We start from the raw sequence: 20,155 nt of genomic DNA, 5'->3' as shown, positions 1-20,155 counted from the left end.
CTGGGCCTGGGGTATCTGGTGACACAGGCTGGGCCCTTGTGGGAGGCTCAGGAATGTAGTTAGGTGCGGAGGCCTGTTTAGCCTGGCTGCAGGTGTTATGCAGACAAAACTACACAGGATCGTTTCAGGGGGCAAGGCAAAGATGCCACATTTATTATAACACAATTTGATTTATGACCAATAACTAATACCTATATATATATATATATATATATATATATATATATATATATATATATATATATATATATATATATATATATATATATACACACACACATCCATCAGATGTTCTGCAGCTGCTGTGTAGTTACCAGTCCTGAACATAGATTGAGTCCGTGGCTTGATTTTGCAGCTTGCATTCATAGCTTATGGCGACTAACTGGCAAGGAAAGCCGGGCACAAGGAAGGGCTGGGTCTGCCCTCCCATGTTGGTAGCAGAACGTTACCCTCCAAAGTCTTCCATCTCACCCATCCTTTTGCAACAAGGGCACACTGTTGACTCATATCCAGCTTTTCGTCCACTGTAACCCCTAGGTCCTTTTCTGCAGAACTGCTTCCTAGCCATTCAGTCCCTAATCTGTAGCAGTGCATGGGATTCTTCCGTACTAAGTGCAGGACTCTGCACTTGTCCTTGTTGAACCTCATCCGGTTTCTTTTGGCCCAATCCTCTCTTATTCCAATCACATCATAGTTCCTTGACTGTGCCAGGACTTCCAGTTCTCCCGGCTTGTTTCCCAGGCTTCCTGCATTTGTGTATAGGCACTTAAGATAACTCGCTGATTGTCCTGCTTTCTCAGTCTGAGACAAGAGTCCTCCCCTCTTGCACTCTCTTTCTTGTGCTTCCTCCCGGTATCCCATTTCCCCACTTACCTCAGGGCTTTGGTCTCCTTCCCCCGGTGAACCTAGTTTAAAGCCCTCCTCACTAGGTTAGCCAGCCCGCTTGCGAAGATGCTCTTCCCTCTCTTCGTTAGGTGGAGCCCGTCTATGCCTAGCACTCCTCCTTCTTGGAACACCATCCCATGATCGAAGAATCCAAAGCCTTCTCTCCGACACCACCTGCGTTGACTTCCACAATTTGACAATCTCTACCCAGGCCTTTTCCCTGCACAGGGAGGATGGATGAGAACACCACTTGCACCTCAAACTCCTTTATCCTTCTTCCCAGAGCCACGTAGTCTGCAGTGATCCACTCAAGATCATTCTTGGCAGTATGAATGGTGCCCACGTGGAGAAGCAGGAAGGGGTAGTGATCCAAGGGCTTGATGAGTCTCAGTTGGGGTGGCAGATAGATGACTCAGTCCCACTGAGGAGAGAGTCACCAACCAGAAATCTAGAAGTCACTGTTGTAGATTTTTAAGAATCAAGTCTCTGTACTTTTTCACTTGTCTTAACAAACACTTCTGGTCCTCTTCACTAAGGATTCAATATAATTGCCATCATTAGTCAACTTCTGGACTGAAGTCTTTGCTTCTTCTAGTAATTTTTCAATGGATAGCTCTCTGCTTGATCCAAATGTAGCTTCTATTGCTGGACAAACATCTACTACTGTTGTAGCAGATGCCTGGATGGCATGGTTTAATGACCCAAGTGGTTTCAACAGTAGACTTACAAGAGAGAATGGCAATAGTCTCTGAACGTAGTAGCAAAAGTAATCCATCAGGCTTACTACTTAGATCCATCCCATCTTGGTAGATACTTTCCAAAGCCAGTAATAACAGCTGGAGTAATTTTAAGACAACAGCCAAAGATCACTCATGAGAAAGCCAGAGGGTTTTCCCAGGTTGGACTAATTTGAACTTCAGTCCCAGTGTATCTTCTATATTTTCCAAGATATTCAGTCTTTTTGGACTCTTGCTGAAAAAAGAATACAATGAAGACATTACATGTATAGCTTTTAAAATGTCTTTTGAAGAGTCTGCAGCTTGTACTAGCATTAGTTGGAGTAGATGGCCTCTGCAGTGTATATAGGAGAGATTAGGGCTACACTTTTCTCTGATCAAAGCTTGTACTCCACCATGTCTTCCAGAGAAGTTTGCAGCTCCATCAAATTTGGGGTCCAAATTGACAAGCATTTAAAGACAGAGTTTTGGGTGTGGGGTGCAGGCTCTGGGAGGGAGTTTTGGTGCTGGGTGCAGGCTCTAAGCTGGGGCAAGGGCTTGGGATGCAGGAAGGGATGCAGGCTCGGGGATGGAGTTTAGGTGCAGGATGGGGGCTCTGGGAGGGAGTCTGGGTGTGGGAGGGGTGCAGGCTCTGGAAGGGCGTTTGTTTAGCAATATATAAGAAAGCGAGGAGCTGCAGTGACTTCATGCAGACATGATAAGAGACTCTTGAGGGCGGGCGTGTAGTTAGAATATTCCACAGCATTAAGTCTCCTGTAGCAGTAACGTGGCACCTCAGCCCGTTACACAAGACAGGCGCTGCGGTGTCTAGGCAGAGACAGGCTGGGAATGGGGACCCCGGCGCCTTTAAGACCCCAGCCCCGGGAAGCTGCCCTGTGCTCCGCGCTGACATGCAGCATCCTGCGAGGGGAAATCCCGCCCCGCCCAATTTTTGAAACGCGACAGGTGGCTCCTCCCACCGAGGGAAGCGTCACCCCCTCTGCCCCGCCCGGTGTAAGGAAGGATACTGCTCCCGTAGAAATGTGCTACTGAGGGCCTACTGAGCATGCTCAGTTCACCTGCTGAAGCCACTGCCCTTCCCCCTGCCCTTACACCCCTAGGATTCTGCTTTTGACAGGGGTTAAAAAGTGGCAAAGGGGGCGAACGGGAGCAGGGGGTGGAAATGTACTGGTCTGGGGGGGTCAAGCAGCTGGACGCAGCATTAGGAGAGGGGGTAAAGGGTAAAATCAGGAATGGGGGAAGAGGCGGAGTTAAGCCCAGGAGGGAGGCGCTGGCAGGGGCAGAGGGGGCAGCAGTTACCCCGTGGGCACGGGGACAGCTATAAGTATCGGAATGTGCTGCGCGTAGCACATTCCTACTAGGAGGGCAGCGGCCACAGCAGCTGTTACTGCGCATGCTCAGTGCACGCTCAGGAGGCATTCGGAGCGGGGGCTTTGTCTGCCTTGCCCCGGACCCGCCCCAGCGCGGCCCCGCTCGGGGGGAAGGTGAGACCCCCCCCACCCCAGGGAGCGGTGCCCCCGGCTGCTCCCCGCGGAGCTGGCTACGATCCCCGGGCCGGGAAAGCTGCCGCCAGCCCCAGGGTGTGCGGAGGGGAAGCCGGAGACGGAGGAGGGTGATGGGCGCTGGGAGGGAGGAGCAGGGGTCAGCAGGGGGGTGTCCAGGGATGTGGGGCGCTGGAGGGAGGCTGGGGGAACACACAGGAATCCGGGCAGGGGGAGAATTCTGGGGCTCAGGGGAGCAGAGCTGGATTCGAGGGAAGCGCTGAGTGTCGGATAAAGGGATGAAAAGGGGGGATGTGGGGAGGGGAGGCTGGAGGGAGAATATGGAGCAAGCAGCGACTGGCTGGGGAGGGCAGAGCCAGAGGGCAGGAGGAGGAGGGAGGGGGATGGGGAGAGATACCATGGCAGCTCCCCCCGCCCATGGGGAGGGGAGGGGCTCCCCCCCCAGCTGACACAGGCAAGGCTCCCTCGCACGGAGGCAGGTGGAAGCCAGGTGACCCGAACCCCAGCCGTGGGTTTGCTGAGCAGTCTCCCAGCACCTCTCCCTGCCTGTGAAGGCACCGCTGGGAACCCCTCTACCCGAGTCAGGTGGCTTTTCTGAAGTCCAGGGTCCATATTCTGCTGCTCTCCTTTCTTCCTTGTGTCAGGATCCTGAACTTGACCATGGGACTGTCTCTTCTCTGTTCGCCCAGGGCTCCATTGGCTTCTCTGCCCGACGCCCCTTAGTGCCGGGAGAAGCTGCCCGAGCCCGGGGGTGGTGGGATTCTGGGGCAGGGCTGCGGTGAATCCCTTGGTCGCTAGGACCCAGGAGCCGCTGGTAGGGTCTCTGGGCTCAGGCAGGCAGGCAAGACCCCCAAGCCCGGCAGCTGCTTTGGGGAGCCTGGAGCTTGGGGGGCTGCAGCCGGGAGCAGGGAGTCTCCAGCCGGGCCCTTCCCACTGCTCTCTGGGAGCCTCCCCCAGGGCAGAGCCCCCCCAGCCCCAGGGCAGCTCCGCTCAGGGGGAAGGTGAGAGACACCCCCCCCCCAGGGAGTGGTGCCCTGGGCTGCTCCCCGCAAGGCTGGCTGCAATCCCCTGCCTCGGCCTGGGAAAGATGCCGCCAGCCCCGAGGTGTGCAGGGGCAGCAAGAGGTAAACAGGGAGGGGGGTATGTGGCAGGGGGCAGGAGGGGGAAGGGGGATGTGGGAGGGGGCAGGAATTGGGGAACAGGGATGCAGGGGGCAGGAGGGGGAATAAGGATGCAGGAGGGGGTCAGGGGGATGTGGGGCGCTGGAGGGAGGCTGGGGGAACACAGGAATCCGGGCAGGGGGAGAATTCTGGGGCTCAGGGGAGCAGAGCTGGACTAGAGGGAAGCTCTGAGTGTCGGATAAAGGGAAGAAAAGGGGGGATGTGGGGAGGGGCTGTGAGGAGGCTGGAGGGAGAATATGGAGCAAGCAGAGACTGGCTGGGGAGGGCAGAGCCAAAGGGCAGGAGGAGGGAGAGGGATGGGGGAGATACAATGGCAGCTCCCCCAGCCCATGGGGGAGGAGAGGGGGAGGGGCTGCCCCACCCAGCAGCCAGTGGGAATCTTTTTTCCCTAGACGTGATTATACCAGCATTGGGGGTGGGTGAGCAGGGGGCTTCCCCCAAAGGGCTCAGAATTTACAAGGCAAATATCTCCTCTCGGTCACACCCTGCTCACAGTTTAGTCTTTGTATGTATGATTACCTGTCCTATGGGCAGGCGGTGTATGTGTGCATTTGGTGCAAGGAGCTCCTGGACTTTGGAGACCAGGGTGGCCGAGCTGAGGGAGACAGAGGAGTACATAGAGGGACATAGTAGAACGGTCCCACCCCCGGTCTGACAGCCTCTGTGCTGTTGAGAAGGATGAAAGTCCCAGAGAAGGAGAACATCCAACTGGAGCAGAGGGAAACGATCCTATAGTTGGGACCCTCCTTCCAGATGATGTTGTGGTATCCTGTCGCACTGAGGATACCTCTCCGGGGGAGCTAACTCCAGCTATTAGGAAGAGACAGGTATTAGTAATGGACAATTCAATCATTAGAAACATAGAGAGCTGGGTTTGCGATGACCGGGAGAACTGCATGGTGACATGCCTGCCTGGTGTGAAGTTTGCAGATCTCTCGAGACATCTAGACAGACTTATGTGTAGTGCTTGGTAGGAGCTGGTGGTCGTGGTACATGTAGGTACCAATGACACAGTACTCCAGATGACGTCTCCCTCTCTATTCGACATTGGTGAGGCCTCATCTGGAGACTGTGTCCAGTTTTGGGCCCCACACTACAAGAAGGATGTGAAAAAATTGGAAAGAGCTCAGCAAAGGGCAACAAAAATGATTAGGGGCTGGAGCACATGACTTATGAGGAGAGGCTGAGGGAACTGGGATTGTTTAGTCTGCAAAAGAGAAGAATGAGGGGGGATTTGATAGCTGCTTTCAACTACCTGAAAGGGGGTTCCAAAGAGGATGGATCTAGACTGTTCTCAGTGGTACCTGATGACAGAACAAGGAGTAATGGTCTCAAGTTGCAGTGGGGGAGGTTTAGGTTGGATATTAGGAAAAACTTTTTCACTGGGAGGGTGGTGAAGCACTGGAATGTGTTACCTAGGGAGGTGGTGGAATCTCCTTCCTTAGAGGTTTTTAAGGTCAGGCTTGACAAAGCCCTGGCTGGGATGATTTAGTTGGGAATTGGCCCTGCTTTGAGCAGGGGGTTGGAGTAGATGACCTCTTGAGGTCCCTTCCAACCCTGAGATTCTATGATTCTATGATAGGAGAGACGTCCTGGAGGCCAGTTTAGGCTGCTAGGTAAGAGATTGAAGTTAGGACTCCATGGTAGCATTCTCTGAAATGCTCCCAGTTCCATGTGCAGGGCCAGTTAGACAGGCAGAACTGCAGGGTCTCAATGCGTGGATGAGACGATGGTGTAGGAAGGAGGGGTTTAGATTTATTAGGAACTGGGGAAACTTTTGGGAAAGGGGGAGCCTATACAGGAAGGATGGTCCCCCACCTAAACCAAAATGGAACCAAATTATAGGCACTCAACATTGAAAAGATCATAGAGCAGTTTTTAAACTAAGGGCTGGGGGAAAGCCAACAAGTTTAAAGGAGAATGTGGTTCGGACGTCCCTTGGGGAGGATTTATTCATAGAGAATCTATGTCCTAGTGAGGACGAGAGGATGGACAATGATAAAATATGGGCAGGGTCTGATCAGAAACAGTCAGATAAAAAGAGTCCCATTCAATTACATCGTGTAATGGCAGACAGCTAATAGGAGACAAGTTTTTAAAGTGCTTATTTACCAATGGTAGAAGACTAAATAAAATGGGTGAACTAAAGTGCCTCATATTAAATGAGGATATTGATGTAAAAACTTGGTGGAATGAGGATAATCAATGGGATACAGTAATACCAGGGTACAAAATATATTGGAAGGACAGAACAGGTCGTGCTGGTGGGGGAGTGGCATTCTATGTGAAAGAAAGCATAGAATCAAATGATGTAAAAATGAATCAAACTGTACCATAGAGTCTCTCTGGATAATAATTCCATAAGACTATAGAAGTAGGGATATATTACTGACCACCTGACCAGGATGGTGATAGTGACTGTGAAATGCTCAGGGAGATTAGAGAGGTTATTAAAATAAAAAACTCACTAATAATGGGGGATTTCAATTATGCCCATATTGACTGGGTACATGTCACCTCAGGACGGGATGCAGGGATAAAGTTTCTTGACCCCTTAAATGACTGCTTCTTGGAGCAGCTGGTCCTGGAACCCACAAGAGGAGAGGCAATTCTTGATTTAGTCCCAAGTGGAGTACAGGATCTGGTCCAAGAGGTGAATATAGCTGGACCACTTGGTAATAGTGACCATAATATAATTAAATTTCATATCCCTGTGGCAGGAAAAACAGCACAACAGCCCAATACTGTAGCATTTCATTTCAGAAAGGGAAACTACACAAAAATGAGGAGGTTAGTTAAACAGAAATAAAAGGGTACAGCCCCAAAAGTGAAATACCTGCAAGCTGCATGGAAACTTTTTAAAGACACCATAATAGAGGCTCAACTTGAATGTATACCCCAAATTAAAAAACATAGTAAGAGAACCAAAAAAGAGCTACTGTGGCAAAAGAAGCAGTGAGAGGCAAAAAGGCATCCTTTAAAGAGTGGAAGTTAACTCTAGTGAAGAAAATAAAAAGGAGCAAAATATTGGCAAATGAAGTGTAAAAATACAATTAGGAAGACCAAAAAAGAATTTGAGGAACAGTTAGCCAAAGACTCAAAATGTAATCACAAAAACAATTTTAAGTACACCAGGAGCAGGAAGCCTGCTAAACAACCAGTGGGGCCACTGAATGATCAAGATTGCCCTTATATAAATCCATGGTACACCCACATCTTGAATACTGCATACAGCTATGGGCTCCTCATCTCAAAAAAGATATACAGGCACTAGGAAAGGTTCAGAGAAGGGCAACTAAAATAATAAGGGATTTGGAGAGGGCCCCATATGAGGAAAGATTAACGAGGCTAGGACTTTTCATCTTGGAAAAGAGGAGACTAAGGGGGGATATGATAGAGGTCTATAAAATCATGAGTGCTGTGGAGAAAATGAATAAGGAAAAGTTATTTACTTGTTCCCTAATATAAGAACTAGGGGCCACCACATGAAATTAATGGGCAGCAGGTTTAAAACAAATAAAAGGAATTTCTTCTTCACACACTGCACAGGCAACCTGTGGAACTCCTTGCCTGAGGAGGCTGTAAAGGCTAGGACTATAACAGGGTTATATATTCATACAGGTTAAGTCCATTAATGGCTATTAGCCAGGATGGGTAAGGAATGGTGTCCCTAGCCTCTGTTTGTCAGAGGATGGAGATGGATGGCAGGAGAGAGATCACTTGATCATTTCTTGTTAGGTTCACTCCCTCTGGGACACCTGGCACTGGCCACTGTCAGTAGACAGGATACTGGGCTAGATGGACCTTTGGTCTGACCCAGTATGACTGTTCTTATGAGATGCTAAAGGAGCACTCAGGACGATAAGGCCATTACAGAGAAACTAAATTAATTCTTTGCATCTCTCTTCACGGCTGAGGATGTGAGGGAGATTCCCAAACCTGAGCCTTTTTTTTAAGGTGACAAATCTGAGGAACTGTCCCAGATTGAGGTATCATTAGAGGAGGCTTTGGAACAAATTGATAAACTAAACAGCAGTAAGTCACCAGGACCAGATGGGATTCACCCCAGAGTTCTGAAGGAACTCAAATGTGAAATTGCAGAACTACTAACTGTAGTCTGTAACCTGTCATTTAAATCAGCTTCTGTACCAAATGACTGGAGGAGAGCTAATGTGATGCCAATTTTAAAAAAAGGGCTCCAGAGGTAATCCTGGCAATTACAGGCCTGTAAACCTGACTTCAGTACTGGGAAAACTGGCTGACTCTATAATAAAGAACAAAATTGTCAGACACATAGATGAACATAATTTATTGGAGAAGAGTCAACATGGTTTTAGTAAAGGGAAATCATGCCTCACCAATCTACTAGAATCCTTTGAGGGGGTAAGCAAGCATTTGGACAAAGGGGATCCAATGAATATAGTGTACTTTGCTTAAGAGCCTTTGCTGAGGGACCTTGTCACAATCTTTCTGAAAATCTAAGTAAGCTGCCATGGTTCTCTCATGGATTGGTAACTGGTTAAAAGATAGGAAACAAAAGGTAGGTATAAATTATCAGTTTTCAGAATGGAGAGAGGTAAATAATGGTGTCCCCCAGGGCATAGGCGCCAACTTTTCCAGGCCCTGGTGGGTGCTCACTCCTGGCCCCGCCGTACCTCCACCCCAACCTGCCCCGTCCCCTTCTGCCCTGCCCCATCCCAATCCCTTCCTCAAAATCCCTGCCCCAACTCCACCCAGTCACTGCTCCTATTGAACCCCTTCCCCAAATCCCCACCCCGGATCCACCTCTTCCCCGAGCGCGCCACGTTTCCCCTCCTCCCCTCTCCGTCCCAGTGCTTGCTGCCACGAATCAGCTGTTTCACGGCGGGAAGCGCTGGGAGCTAGATGGAGAAGCGGAGCCGCGGTGTGCTATGGGGAGGAGGCGGAGCAGAGGTGAGCTGGGGCGAGGGGGGATGGGATGGGGAGCTGCCAGTGGGTGCAGAGCACCCACCAATTTTTCCCCGTGGGTGCTCCAGCCCCGGAATACCCATGGAGTCGGCACCTATGCCCCATAAATGATCTGGAAAAAGGGGTAAACAGTGAGGTGGCAAAATTTGCAGATGATACAAAATTACTCAAGATAGTTAAGACCCAGGCAGATTGTGAAGAGCTACAAAAGGATCTCAAAACTGGGTGACCGGGCCACAAAAGAGCAGATGAAATTTAATGTTGATAAATGCAAAGTAATGCACATTGGAAAATATAATCCCAACTATACATATAAAATAATTAGCTATTACCACTCAAGAAAGAAATCAGAGAGTCATTGTGGATAGTTCTCTGAAAACATCCACTCATGTAGCCGCAGTCAAAAAAGCGAACAGAATACTGGGAATAATCAAAAAAGGGATTGATAATAAGACAGTAAATATCATCTTGCCTCTATATAAATCCATGGTACACCCACATCTTTAATACTGTCTGCAGATGTGGTCACCCCACCTCAAAAAAGATATTTTGGAATTGGAAAGGATCCAGAAAAGGGCAACAAAAATGATTAGGGGTATGGAACGGCTTCTGTATAAGGAGAGATTAATAAGACTGGGACTTTTCAGCTTGGAAAAGGATGGCTAAGGGGAGATATGATTGAGGTCTATAAAATCATGACTGGTATAGAGAAAGTAGATAAGGAAGTATTGTTTACTACTTATCATAACACAAGAACTAGGTGTCACCAAATGAAATTAATAGGCAGCAGGTTTAAAACAAATAAAAGGAAGTATTTCTTCATGCAACACACAGTCAACCTGTGGCTCTCCTTGCCAGAGGATGTTGTGAAGGCCAAGACCATAGCAGGGTTAAAAAAAAAATAGATGCATTCATGGAGGATAGGTCCATCAATGCCTATTAGCCAGGATGGGCAGGGATTTGTCCCTAGCCTCTGTTTGCCTGAAGCTGGGAATGAGCGACAGAGGATGGATCACTTGATAATTCCCTGTTCTGCTTATTCCCTCTGGGATTCCCCCAGGGGCACCTGGCACTGACCACTGTCGGCAGACAGGATACTGGGCTAGATGGACCTTTGGTCTGACCCTGTAGGGCCGTTCTTATGTTCTTTAAAGAGCCTGGGGGGAATTGGGGTGTAAAATAGACTAACGCGATTCCAGAAACCTCGCCAATTGCTCTTCTCACCCTGACAGGCTGCAGAATAACGACCCCATATCGCTCCAGATAGTCCCATCTTCCTAGGGGCCGGGGCAGGGAAATGGCTGTGGTGGATCCAACTCAGGTAGGGGATTCTGGGGAGAGTTGAGGTAGAGGGGGAGGGGCAGGAAATACACAAGGTGAGGCAGGGAGGGGGACAGGATGTGATAAATCTGCTGGGACATGCTCAGCATAGGGGCTCTTTTATGAACAGGCCCATTCTTGTGGGTGTGGGGGCTAAACATTCCCCCATTTCTGAAAAAGGAAACAGATCCCCGCTTGGACATGGCTGGGAAAACAGAGCAAAGTGCTAGAGCCTGAACCCCCTGGGCAGAGACTGCAGTGAAACACAAGTGGGAGGTGCTGGGATTCCTGTCCTTGTTCCCTGCACTGAGCTGTGCCTCCCACATCAGACTGTGCCTAGTAGGTGTGCGGTAAATGAGAAGATCCTGCCCTCCTCCATCTGCTGGGAGGACAAGGAGCTCTCTCCTACTCTCTGATCTGAGTGGCCTTCTGGCCTCTCTGGGCAGGGTGGGGTGGGATTGTGCTCCTCTTGCCCTCCCAGAGCTGTCCGGGTGTTGTGCTTCTTCCCCCATGAATAGTGGGATTGTGGCTGGTCTGCAGGCACTGAGTGGGGGGCACCTGTTGTTTCAGATGCCGGTGACCTTCGAGGAGGTGGCCGTGTATTTCACCACGGGGCAGGGGGCTCTGCTGGACTCCGATCAGAGAGCCCTCTACAGGGACGTCATGCAGGAGAATTATGAAACTGTGACCTCGCTGGGTAAGGATTCCTGTCCCCTCAGCTATTTGAAGCAATGGGGTCTGCATTTCTCCATTTGGTCAGGTTCTTCCCTGGTCAGTTAGATTAGAGCGGAGTGGATCACATAGTCCACAGTTCCAATGTGAGAGAGCCACTTACCTGCAAACCCCCTCCAATGGGATAGGGGAATCATAAAATCATAAGACTGGAATGGACCTCAAGAGGTCATCTAGTCCAGTCTCCTGTGTGAACTGGATGGACATGCTAATTCACACCCATCCCTCCAGCTCTCGTGGGTGCAGAAGCAGTGCGTTATCCTTTCTCAGCCGTTCTCAGACTTCATTGCACCCTGACCCCTCCTGACAACAAACATGACTACACGGCCCCGGGAGGGGGAACTAAAGCCTGAGACTGAATCCCACCTTCAGCCCAGGGTGGAGGGGCTCAGGCTTTGGCTTGAGCCCCGGATAGGGGGAGGACACCTCAGGTTTTCACTTCAGCCCTGGACTGGGGGGACTCAGGCTTTGGCTTCAGCCGCAGACCCCAGCAAGTCTGATGCCAGCCCTGGGGACCCCATTAAAATGGAGTCGCAGCCCACTTTGGGATCTTGACCCAGAATTTGAGAACCGCTGTCTTATCTGCATTAATTCTCACTCACAGACAGTATCTCTGTGCATCGCCCTTCATGGGACTAGCTCCATCCATGGGACTGGCTCCAACAACAAGGACAAGTGCAGAGTTCTGCACTTAAGACGGCAGAATCCCATTCACTGTTACAGACTAGGGACCGAATGGCTGGGCAGCAGTTCTGCAGAAAAGGACCTGGGGGTTACAGTGAACGAGAAGCTGGATATGAGTCAACAGTGTGCCCTTGTTGCCAAGAAGACTAACGGCATTTTGGGCTGTATAAGTAGGGGCATTGCCAGCAGATCAAGGGACATGATCATTCCCCTCTATTTGACATTGGTGAGGCCTCATCTGGAGTATTGTGTCCAGTTTTGGGCCCCACACTGCAAGAAGGATGTGGAAAAATTGGAGAGAGTTCAGCGGAGGGCAACAAAAATGATTAGGGGGCTGGAGCACATGACTTATGAGGAGAGGTTGAGGGAACTGGGATTGTTTAGTCTGCAGAAGAGAAGAATGAGGGGGGATTTGATAGCTGCTTTCAACTACCTGAAGGGGGTTCCAAAGAGGATGGATCTAGACTGTTCTCAGTGGTACCTGATGACAGAACAAGGAGTAATGGTCTCAAGTTGCAGTGGGGGAGGTTTAGGTTGGATATTAGGAAAAACTTTTTCACTGGGAGGGTGGTGAAGCACTGGAATGTGTTACCTAGGGAGGTGGTGGAATCTCCTTCCTTAGAGGTTTTTAAGGTCAGGCTTGACAAAGCCCTGGCTGGGATGATTTAATTGGGAATTGGTCCTGCTTTGAGCAGGGGGTTGGAGTAGATGACCTCCTGAGGTCCCTTCCAACCCTGATATTTTATGATTTTATGGGGAGGGTGTGGGCTCTGTAGGTTTAGACATAGGCAGGAGTTTGTAGCCCATAAGGCCAGTTTGCTAGCTTGTGTATTGCATAATGTGTTTTCTTCAGTGGTATGATTATTTTGTTTTCTTGGGTTTGGTTTATGCTGAATTCCAGTATGTTACCCATAATAGCTGGCTGTAATGCAGGGAACCTATCCTGTATGATTAGCTAGAGCAAGTTAGTATAAGTGTTTGTAACCTTTGACATAGATAAATGGCCTACCGGTTACCGCTTTTGACTTTGGGGGCCTGATGGGGAACCAAAGAAAGAACTGAATAGACTAGTAAGCACAAGGTACACCACAGAACACGGAAGTCATGATTTAGGCCAGAGGTAATGGTTTTGGGGATGAGATAATCAATACCAATGCATATGAGTACATGTCATGATATGTTAGCCTAAGACAGGGGTCGGCAACCTACGGCATGCGTGCCAAATATGGCACGCGAGCCTATTTTGAGCGGCACGCAGCTGCCTGCCGTGGTCCCGGTCCCCAGCCCCACTTAGCCCACCGCTCGTCCGTGCAGAGGCAGGAGGCAGAAGCTTTGTTCTGCAGCAGCCAAGCCTCCCCGTCCCCCACTTCTTCCCCCAGTGTGGTGCTTTCCTGCCCCGCCCCCTCTCCGTCCCTGAGCCGATCAGCTGATGGCCCTAGCAAGGGGGTGGAGGAAGAGCGGCAGCCTGCACGCAGCTCCGTAGAGGAGACAGCGAGAGGTAGGGATGGAGCTTGGGGGAAGGGGGTGGAACAGGGCACATCCCTTCCAGCCCCCTGCCCTGAGCCGCTCAGGGCAGGGGGCTGGGAGCACCCCTATAGGTTGAGCACCCCAGCCCTCTGCCCTGACCCCCCACACACACACACTCAGCCTTCTGCCCTGCACGCCCCGTACGCCCCATCCCTCTGCCCTGAACCCCCCCACACACACCCTAGCCCTCTGTCCTAATCCCTGAACCGCCCCCACCCCAGTCTTCTGCCCTGAACCCCCTCCCCCAGCCCTCTGCCCTGACCCCTGAAACCTCCCCGCCCCTGGTCTGGGGTCCCGGCCGCAGGCCCTGCTCAACCCGCTGCCGGCCTAGGTGAACAGAACCCCAGGCTGGCAGTGAGCTGAGCAGGCTGGCGGCATAAAAGATCAGCATTTTAATTTAATTTTAAATTACGCTTCTTAAACATTTTGAAAACCGTGTTTACTTTACATACAATAGTTTAGTTATATAATATAGACTTACGGAAAGAGACCTTTTAAAAACATTAAAATGTATTACCGTCACGCAAAACCTTAAATTACAGTGAATAAATGAAGACTCGGCACACCGCTTCTGAAAGGTTGCCGACCCCTGGCCTAAGAGTAAGTGTACCGGAAGATTTATCTGGATGAGGAAATGATATTTGGGCATAGTAGGTAGAATGGGGCCAGGACCCTATACGAGGTTAAACAACCGTGCAGAGGGGTCACTCTTTCCTATATTCTATCAAGCTATCAGCTCAATATAGCGAAGCTACTCAACACTCAACCCTGATCCCTACCAACTGGGGAAGGCTGGACCATTGAATTCATCAGGGATGCCGGAGATGAGGCTGGTCCTCTGTCTCCCACTCCCAGGTCTTCAGGGAAAGGTGTGAGTATGCTAGTTTGCGTAGTCTTTTAGAATAGAAATGTTACCCCCAAGGTGCCATAGAATTGCATTACTACTTCGTGACTCTGTGTTTAATAGCATTTATTGTAATGATCTTAATATTTTGATATTCTCCTCAGTATAAGTGTCTTTGCCACACAAGTGGAGGGTTCTCTCATGATGTTGAACTGAGTTTTCTAACCCTGTAGCCTGAATTGGGAGAAAACCCTAAATACTTTCTGGTCAGACCATTGGCGACCCATAATAAACTAGCCCATAAATTCAAGTCAACAAGTTTAACATCAGAGCTGTTTGTTACAGAGCTTCAGTAAGTCCCCCAGAACACACAGATCCTGAACACGCCTAATGAGGGTGTGACAACTTCCCCCTCCCCAAGAGATCTGCCCCTCCCACAGGGGCTCAGTGACCATGATCCCATCTGTTCAGATCCCACAGCCCCCCAGCAAATCATGAGGTCAGTTTAAACTAAATTTGTGACAAATACTGCCCCAGTCCTCAGTGCACTGTGCTTATACCTGATTTCACCCTTGAGCAGGACTCCCCATTCCCAAACCTGCCCTGATTGTCCAGTTGGAAGCAGCAGAAGAGCCATGGGTCCCGGATCTCCAGGACTCCAAGGAAAGGAAGATCCCAAGAGGTACCTGCACAGGTGAGGAGTCAGTGACACAGACACAGAAACTATCTGGCAAATGGAGGAAAAGGCTGAAAATCCTCAAAATGTGGTGTGACCCCACTTGGTTCTGCCTCATCTCACCCAGGTCAGGCTGTGGTCAGCAGGTGTTGTATCATGGCAGATATTGCTCATGACTTCCCACTCACCCTGTTAGCTGTCAGGAGTTTTCTCCCTGACTTCACTTCTCCCTGTGAGTGTTTGGATGGGATGTGGAGGCAGAATCCAATTTCTCAGTCTTCCAACAGTTATTGTGTGAGGGGGTGGACTAAGCCCAAGGGCCCCCTGCTGGAGATCTCAGGGCTCTGCCACACTCATCCCAGGAAGGGAGCAGTAAAGAGGTCCTCCGAGCAGGCTAGAGTGGCTGCACAGGAAGCAACCAATCAGGGCCTGGGGGGGGAGCATATGAAAAGGAACAGCAGATGATACTAAACTGCTCAAGATAGTTAAGACCAAAGCAGATTGTGAAGAACTTCAAAAAGATCTCACAAAGCTAAGTGATTGGGCAACAAAATGGCAAATGAAATTTAATGTGGATAAATGTAAAGTAATGCATATTGGAAAAAATAACCCCAACTATACATACAATATGATGGGGGTTAATTTAGCTACAGCAAGTCAAGAAAAAGATCTTGGCATCATCATGGATAGTTCTCTGAAGATGTCCACGCAGTGTGCAGAGGCGGTCAAAAAAGCAAACAGGATGTTAGGAATCATTAAAAAGGGGATAGAGAATAAGACTGAGGATATATTATTGCCCTTATATAAATCCATGGTACACCCACATCTCGAATACTGTGTACAGATGTGGTCTCCTCACCTCAAAAAAGATATTCTAGCACTAGAAAAGGTTCAAAGAAGGGCAACTAAAATGATTAGGGGTTTGGAGAGGGTCCCATATGAGGAAAGATTAAAGAGGCTAGGACTCTTCAGCTTGGAAAAGAGAAGACTAAGGGGGGATATGATAGAGGTATATAAAATCATGAGTGATGTTGAGAAAGTGGATAAGGAAAAGTTATTTACTTATTCCCATAATACAAGAACTAGGGGTCACCAAATGAAATTAATAGGCAGCAGGTTTAAAACAAATAAAAGGAAGTTCTTCTTCACGCAGCGCACAGTCAACTTGTGGAACTCCTTACCTGAGGAGGTTGTGAAGGCTAGGACTATAACAATGTTTAAAAGGGTACTGGATAAATTCATGGTGGCTAAGTCCATAAATGGCTATTAGCCAGGATGGGTAAGAATGGTGTCCCTAGCCTCTGTTCGTCAGAGGATGGAGATGGATGGCAGGAGAGAGATCACTTATGTTCTTATGTAGATCAAAGCAGAGAGAGAGTTGTTGGGTTGAGCTGCTACTGGGAGCTGGAGGAAAAGGACTGCATGCCCAGCTGCCTGAGGGAACTGCAGCACAACAGTTAAGTGGGGGCAGGGACCGGGGGAGTGAGAGGCTCCTGGCTGGCTGCTCAGACCGAGCTAAGGACTGTCTGCAAGCAGAGACCAGAGGAGCATTGAGGGGCTCCTGGCTGGCTGAAGGGACTGGGTGAGGACTGAGCCTGGGGAGGACCCAGGGAAAGTAGTGTCTCCAAGGGGGAAGCCCTGGGGATACAGCTCTCTATCAGGGCTGAGACTACTTTAAGACAGCCCAGGCAGGGCTAGAGAAACAGCACCAGAGGGGTACTGGGCTAGGCCATGATAGACTGTGTGCCCCGAAAGAGGCCTGTTCTGGTTCACACGCAGACACGGTGTGTGACTGCCGGAGGGCTGAGTTGTTGAAGAAACCACCTGAGAACCACTGAAAGGGGTCACCAGAGGATAAAGACCGCAGACATGCCCACAAGAGGCAGGTGCACACCTTGCATTGTGTTTTCTCTCTTTGCTATTCCCCTTTCCTTCCTTTCTACCAACCCAGGCAATGACCCATGCCTGGACTTTCTCTCTTCCTCAGCAGGTGACGAGACAATGAGTGAGAACGAGGATGGGAATCCACAGCAGGAAGGTCCTGACCAAGTGGAACTGCAGAGGAGGTTTTTGAGAAGAGCCGAAGGGAATTTTTCTCAGTGCTTGGAACAGAGAAAAGCCTGGAGTCATCGGCACAGGTCAGAGAGGAAGTTGGGAAACCGCCAAAGGAAGAAAGTGAATGACGTAATTGAATGTGGGGGACGAGGCAAGAATCCCCTGGAAACTACAGCTCAGCAGACAAATCCCAAGGAAAAGAAACCATATAAATGCTTGGAATGTGGGAAGACCTTCAGTCGGCGCTCAGATCTTATTAAACATGGTAGAATCCACTCTGGAGAGAGACCCTTTAAATGTTTGGACTGTGGGAAAAGCTTCAACCAGAGTTCAAATCTTACTACCCATCAGAGAGTGCACATAGGAGAGAGACCCTATAAATGTCTTGAGTGTGGGAAAAGTTTCAGTGTACTCTCAACCCTTATTATACATCAGAGAACTCATACAGGAGAGAAACCTTATGAATGTTTGGACTGTGGGAAAAGCTTCTATCGGAGCTCAAATCTTATTACCCATCAAAGAGTGCACACAGGAGAGGGACCATATAAATGTCTTGAGTGTGGGAAAAGCTTCAGTGCACCATCAGTTCTCCTTATACACCAGAGAACCCACACGGGAGAGAAACCTTATAAATGCTTGGAGTGTGGGAAAAGCTTCAGTCGCCGCTCAGGTCTTCTTAGCCATGAGAGAATCCATACAGGGGAGAGACCGTATAAATGCTTGGAGTGTGGGAAAAGCTTCAGTCGCCGCTCAGACCTCGGTAACCATGGGAGAATCCATACAGGGGAGAGACCATATAAATGCTTGGAGTGTGAGAAAAGCTTCAGTCAGAGCTCAGGCCTTATTAACCATAGCAGAATCCACACAGGAGAGAGACCCTATACATGCTTGGACTGTGGGAAAAGCTTTTATGGGAGCTCAAATCTTACTGCCCATCAAAGAGTGCACACAGGAGAGGGACCGTATAAATGTCTTGAGTGTGGGAAAAGCTTCAGTGCACAATCAGTTCTCCTTATACACCAGAGAACCCACACGGGAGAGAAACCTTATAAATGCCTCAAGTGTGGAAAAAGCTTCAGTCAGAGCTCAGGCCTTATTAGCCATGAGAGAATCCATACAGGGGAGAGACCGTATAAATGCTTGGAGTGTGGGAAAAGCTTCAGTCACCGCTCAGGCCTCGGTAACCATGGGAGAATCCACACAGGAGAGAGACCATATAAATGCTTGGAGTGTGGGAAAAGCTTCAGTCGCCGCTCAGACCTTAGTAACCATGGGAGAATCCACACAGGAGAGAAACCCTATAAATGTTTGATCTGTGGGAAAAGTTTCAATCGGAGCTCAAATCTTCATACGCATTGGAGAGTGCACACAGGAAAGAATAGGAAAAGTTTCAGTGAGAGCTCAAAGCATCAGGAGAGAAATCATGTAAGTGCCTCAGCTGTGGGGTAAGTTTCATTCGAAGGACAAACCTTGCTTCATATCAGACAATTCACATGAGAGAAACCCTATAAGTGCTTGGATGATAGGAAAAGCTTCAATAACTGCAGGAAAAAAGTCAGTCTGAGCTCACGCATTATTTCACATGTGATAACTCACAGAATAAAGGCCTTGAAAGTGGCAGAAGCTTCATTTGGTGCTCACATCAGTGACTTCTCTCAGTGCCCTGACTAGACCTGGCCACAGTAAAATTCCATTTCCTAATTCCCACACCCAGCAGGGGCATCTGGCTCCCAGGTATCCAGCCACCCATGTCTGGGGGCAGATTCCAGCAGCAGCTGACCCTGAGCTGGTCAGAACCCTCCTGCTTTGCCTGGTCTCAGCAAAGCCCAGGCAGAGGAGGAGATGTCCCAGTCAGCCCCTCCTCCCTGCTGCAGCCCTGGCTGCTGAACTGCCGGGCCTTCCTGCCAACCTGCTGGGAGGAGGGAGAGAGAAACTCCTTCAGAACCTCCCTCTGCCTGGATGAAGTATCCCCCCCCCCACCTCCTTCCCAGAGGTTATGCCTCTTCCATGGAGACTAGGTGAGGGATACTTGGGCCAGGCCTCACATTCACTCTGGACACCTGCCCCTACACCCCCATTTTCCAGCAATTTCTGGGCTAGGCTCCCCCAATTACCTAGAGCCTGGTCCCTGCAGGGAGACTGTCCCTGGGAATGGCAACTCTTCCCCTCCCCAAATCCCCTGAGGTGCTGGGTTCCGGGGAATCAAATGTGAAGGGACCAGGAGGGCTGGGTTTTGGGGAGGAAATTGGGGGATTGGTGGATGTGGGAAGCAGAGGGTCCTGGGGAAATCATTAGGGGTCATAGAGGACAGTACAGGGAAGAGAGGTGCTGTGTCTTATCACTCGCCTCTTTTCCCTGCCTCCTCTGCATTCAGAAAGCACCACTGAGGGGGACTGATTTCTACAGGGTCTTTTGTAGGAGGCTTAAAGGTCTTGGGATCCCACCTCTACTCTGGAGCATCAGCCTCCAAGGTTGTCGCTGGTGGGAAAAGTGGTTGGGATTAGCTAGCAAATCTCCTTTGACACTCCCCTGTTTTTCCTAGTCTAGACTGACCCCACCCATCTTCTATATTCTGATCCACCCAATAGCAGGGGCCTTTGTGGGAGGCCTAAAGGCCTAGGGATCTTGTTACCCCCAAAATTTGAACCCAGGGCACCCTAATAATGGCCTCTCCATAACTGCAAAGTGTTGCCAATTTGGTGTGTCTCAGTGGGTAACAGGAGGCGGCCCACCCTAGAGGAATTGCCTAGCTTTTATCCGGGAGTTAGTCTCTAACCCTCAGAGGACTCCTCTGAACAGACTAGTTCTGTGAACTCCTGGGAAGATATGGCTACAGCCCTCCCCAAGGATTGACGCTCAAGCAGTAATTCTTTGAAAACAAATAACATTTATTTAAACAAACCAATTAATTGCACTAATTAAGGGAAAATACAATGCAACACAAGCTACGTTAGAGGGACACAATACACTACATGACCCATGTAGCAGATACAATGTTGCACAATACAATACCCTTATACATATGTATAAAGCCTTTATAAAATGTTGCAATATTTTACCAAACC

The 20,155-nt window shown here is 49.5% G+C and overlaps 1 protein-coding gene across 5 annotated transcripts; it reads left to right on the top strand.

Moving 5' to 3' along the window:
* Positions 1–2,975: 2,975 nt before the first annotated feature.
* On the top strand, positions 2,976–18,719 carry LOC120393501 (zinc finger protein OZF-like). 5 transcript variants are annotated; one of them, XM_039518091.1, is made up of 3 exons: positions 2,976–3,106; positions 14,940–15,053; positions 17,026–18,719. In XM_039518091.1, exons 1-3 carry the CDS (start codon positions 3,016–3,018, stop codon positions 18,537–18,539), a joined length of 1,719 nt encoding a protein of 572 aa, XP_039374025.1. In that variant the 5' UTR covers positions 2,976–3,015; the 3' UTR covers positions 18,540–18,719. The 5 variants fall into 5 exon arrangements, with proteins under 5 accessions (XP_039374025.1, XP_039374024.1, XP_039374026.1 ...); XM_039518090.1 differs by having other exon boundaries at positions 2,980–3,106; positions 17,023–18,719; XM_039518092.1 differs by lacking the exon at positions 2,976–3,106 and adding an exon at positions 11,215–11,269 and having other exon boundaries at positions 17,023–18,719.
* Positions 18,720–20,155: the final 1,436 nt, after the last annotated feature.

The sequence above is a fragment of the Mauremys reevesii genome, unplaced genomic scaffold (genome assembly GCF_016161935.1).
Source record: "Mauremys reevesii isolate NIE-2019 unplaced genomic scaffold, ASM1616193v1 Contig21, whole genome shotgun sequence".
NCBI lineage: Eukaryota > Metazoa > Chordata > Testudines > Geoemydidae > Mauremys > Mauremys reevesii.
This window is presented reverse-complemented; position numbering and strand designations above follow the sequence as displayed.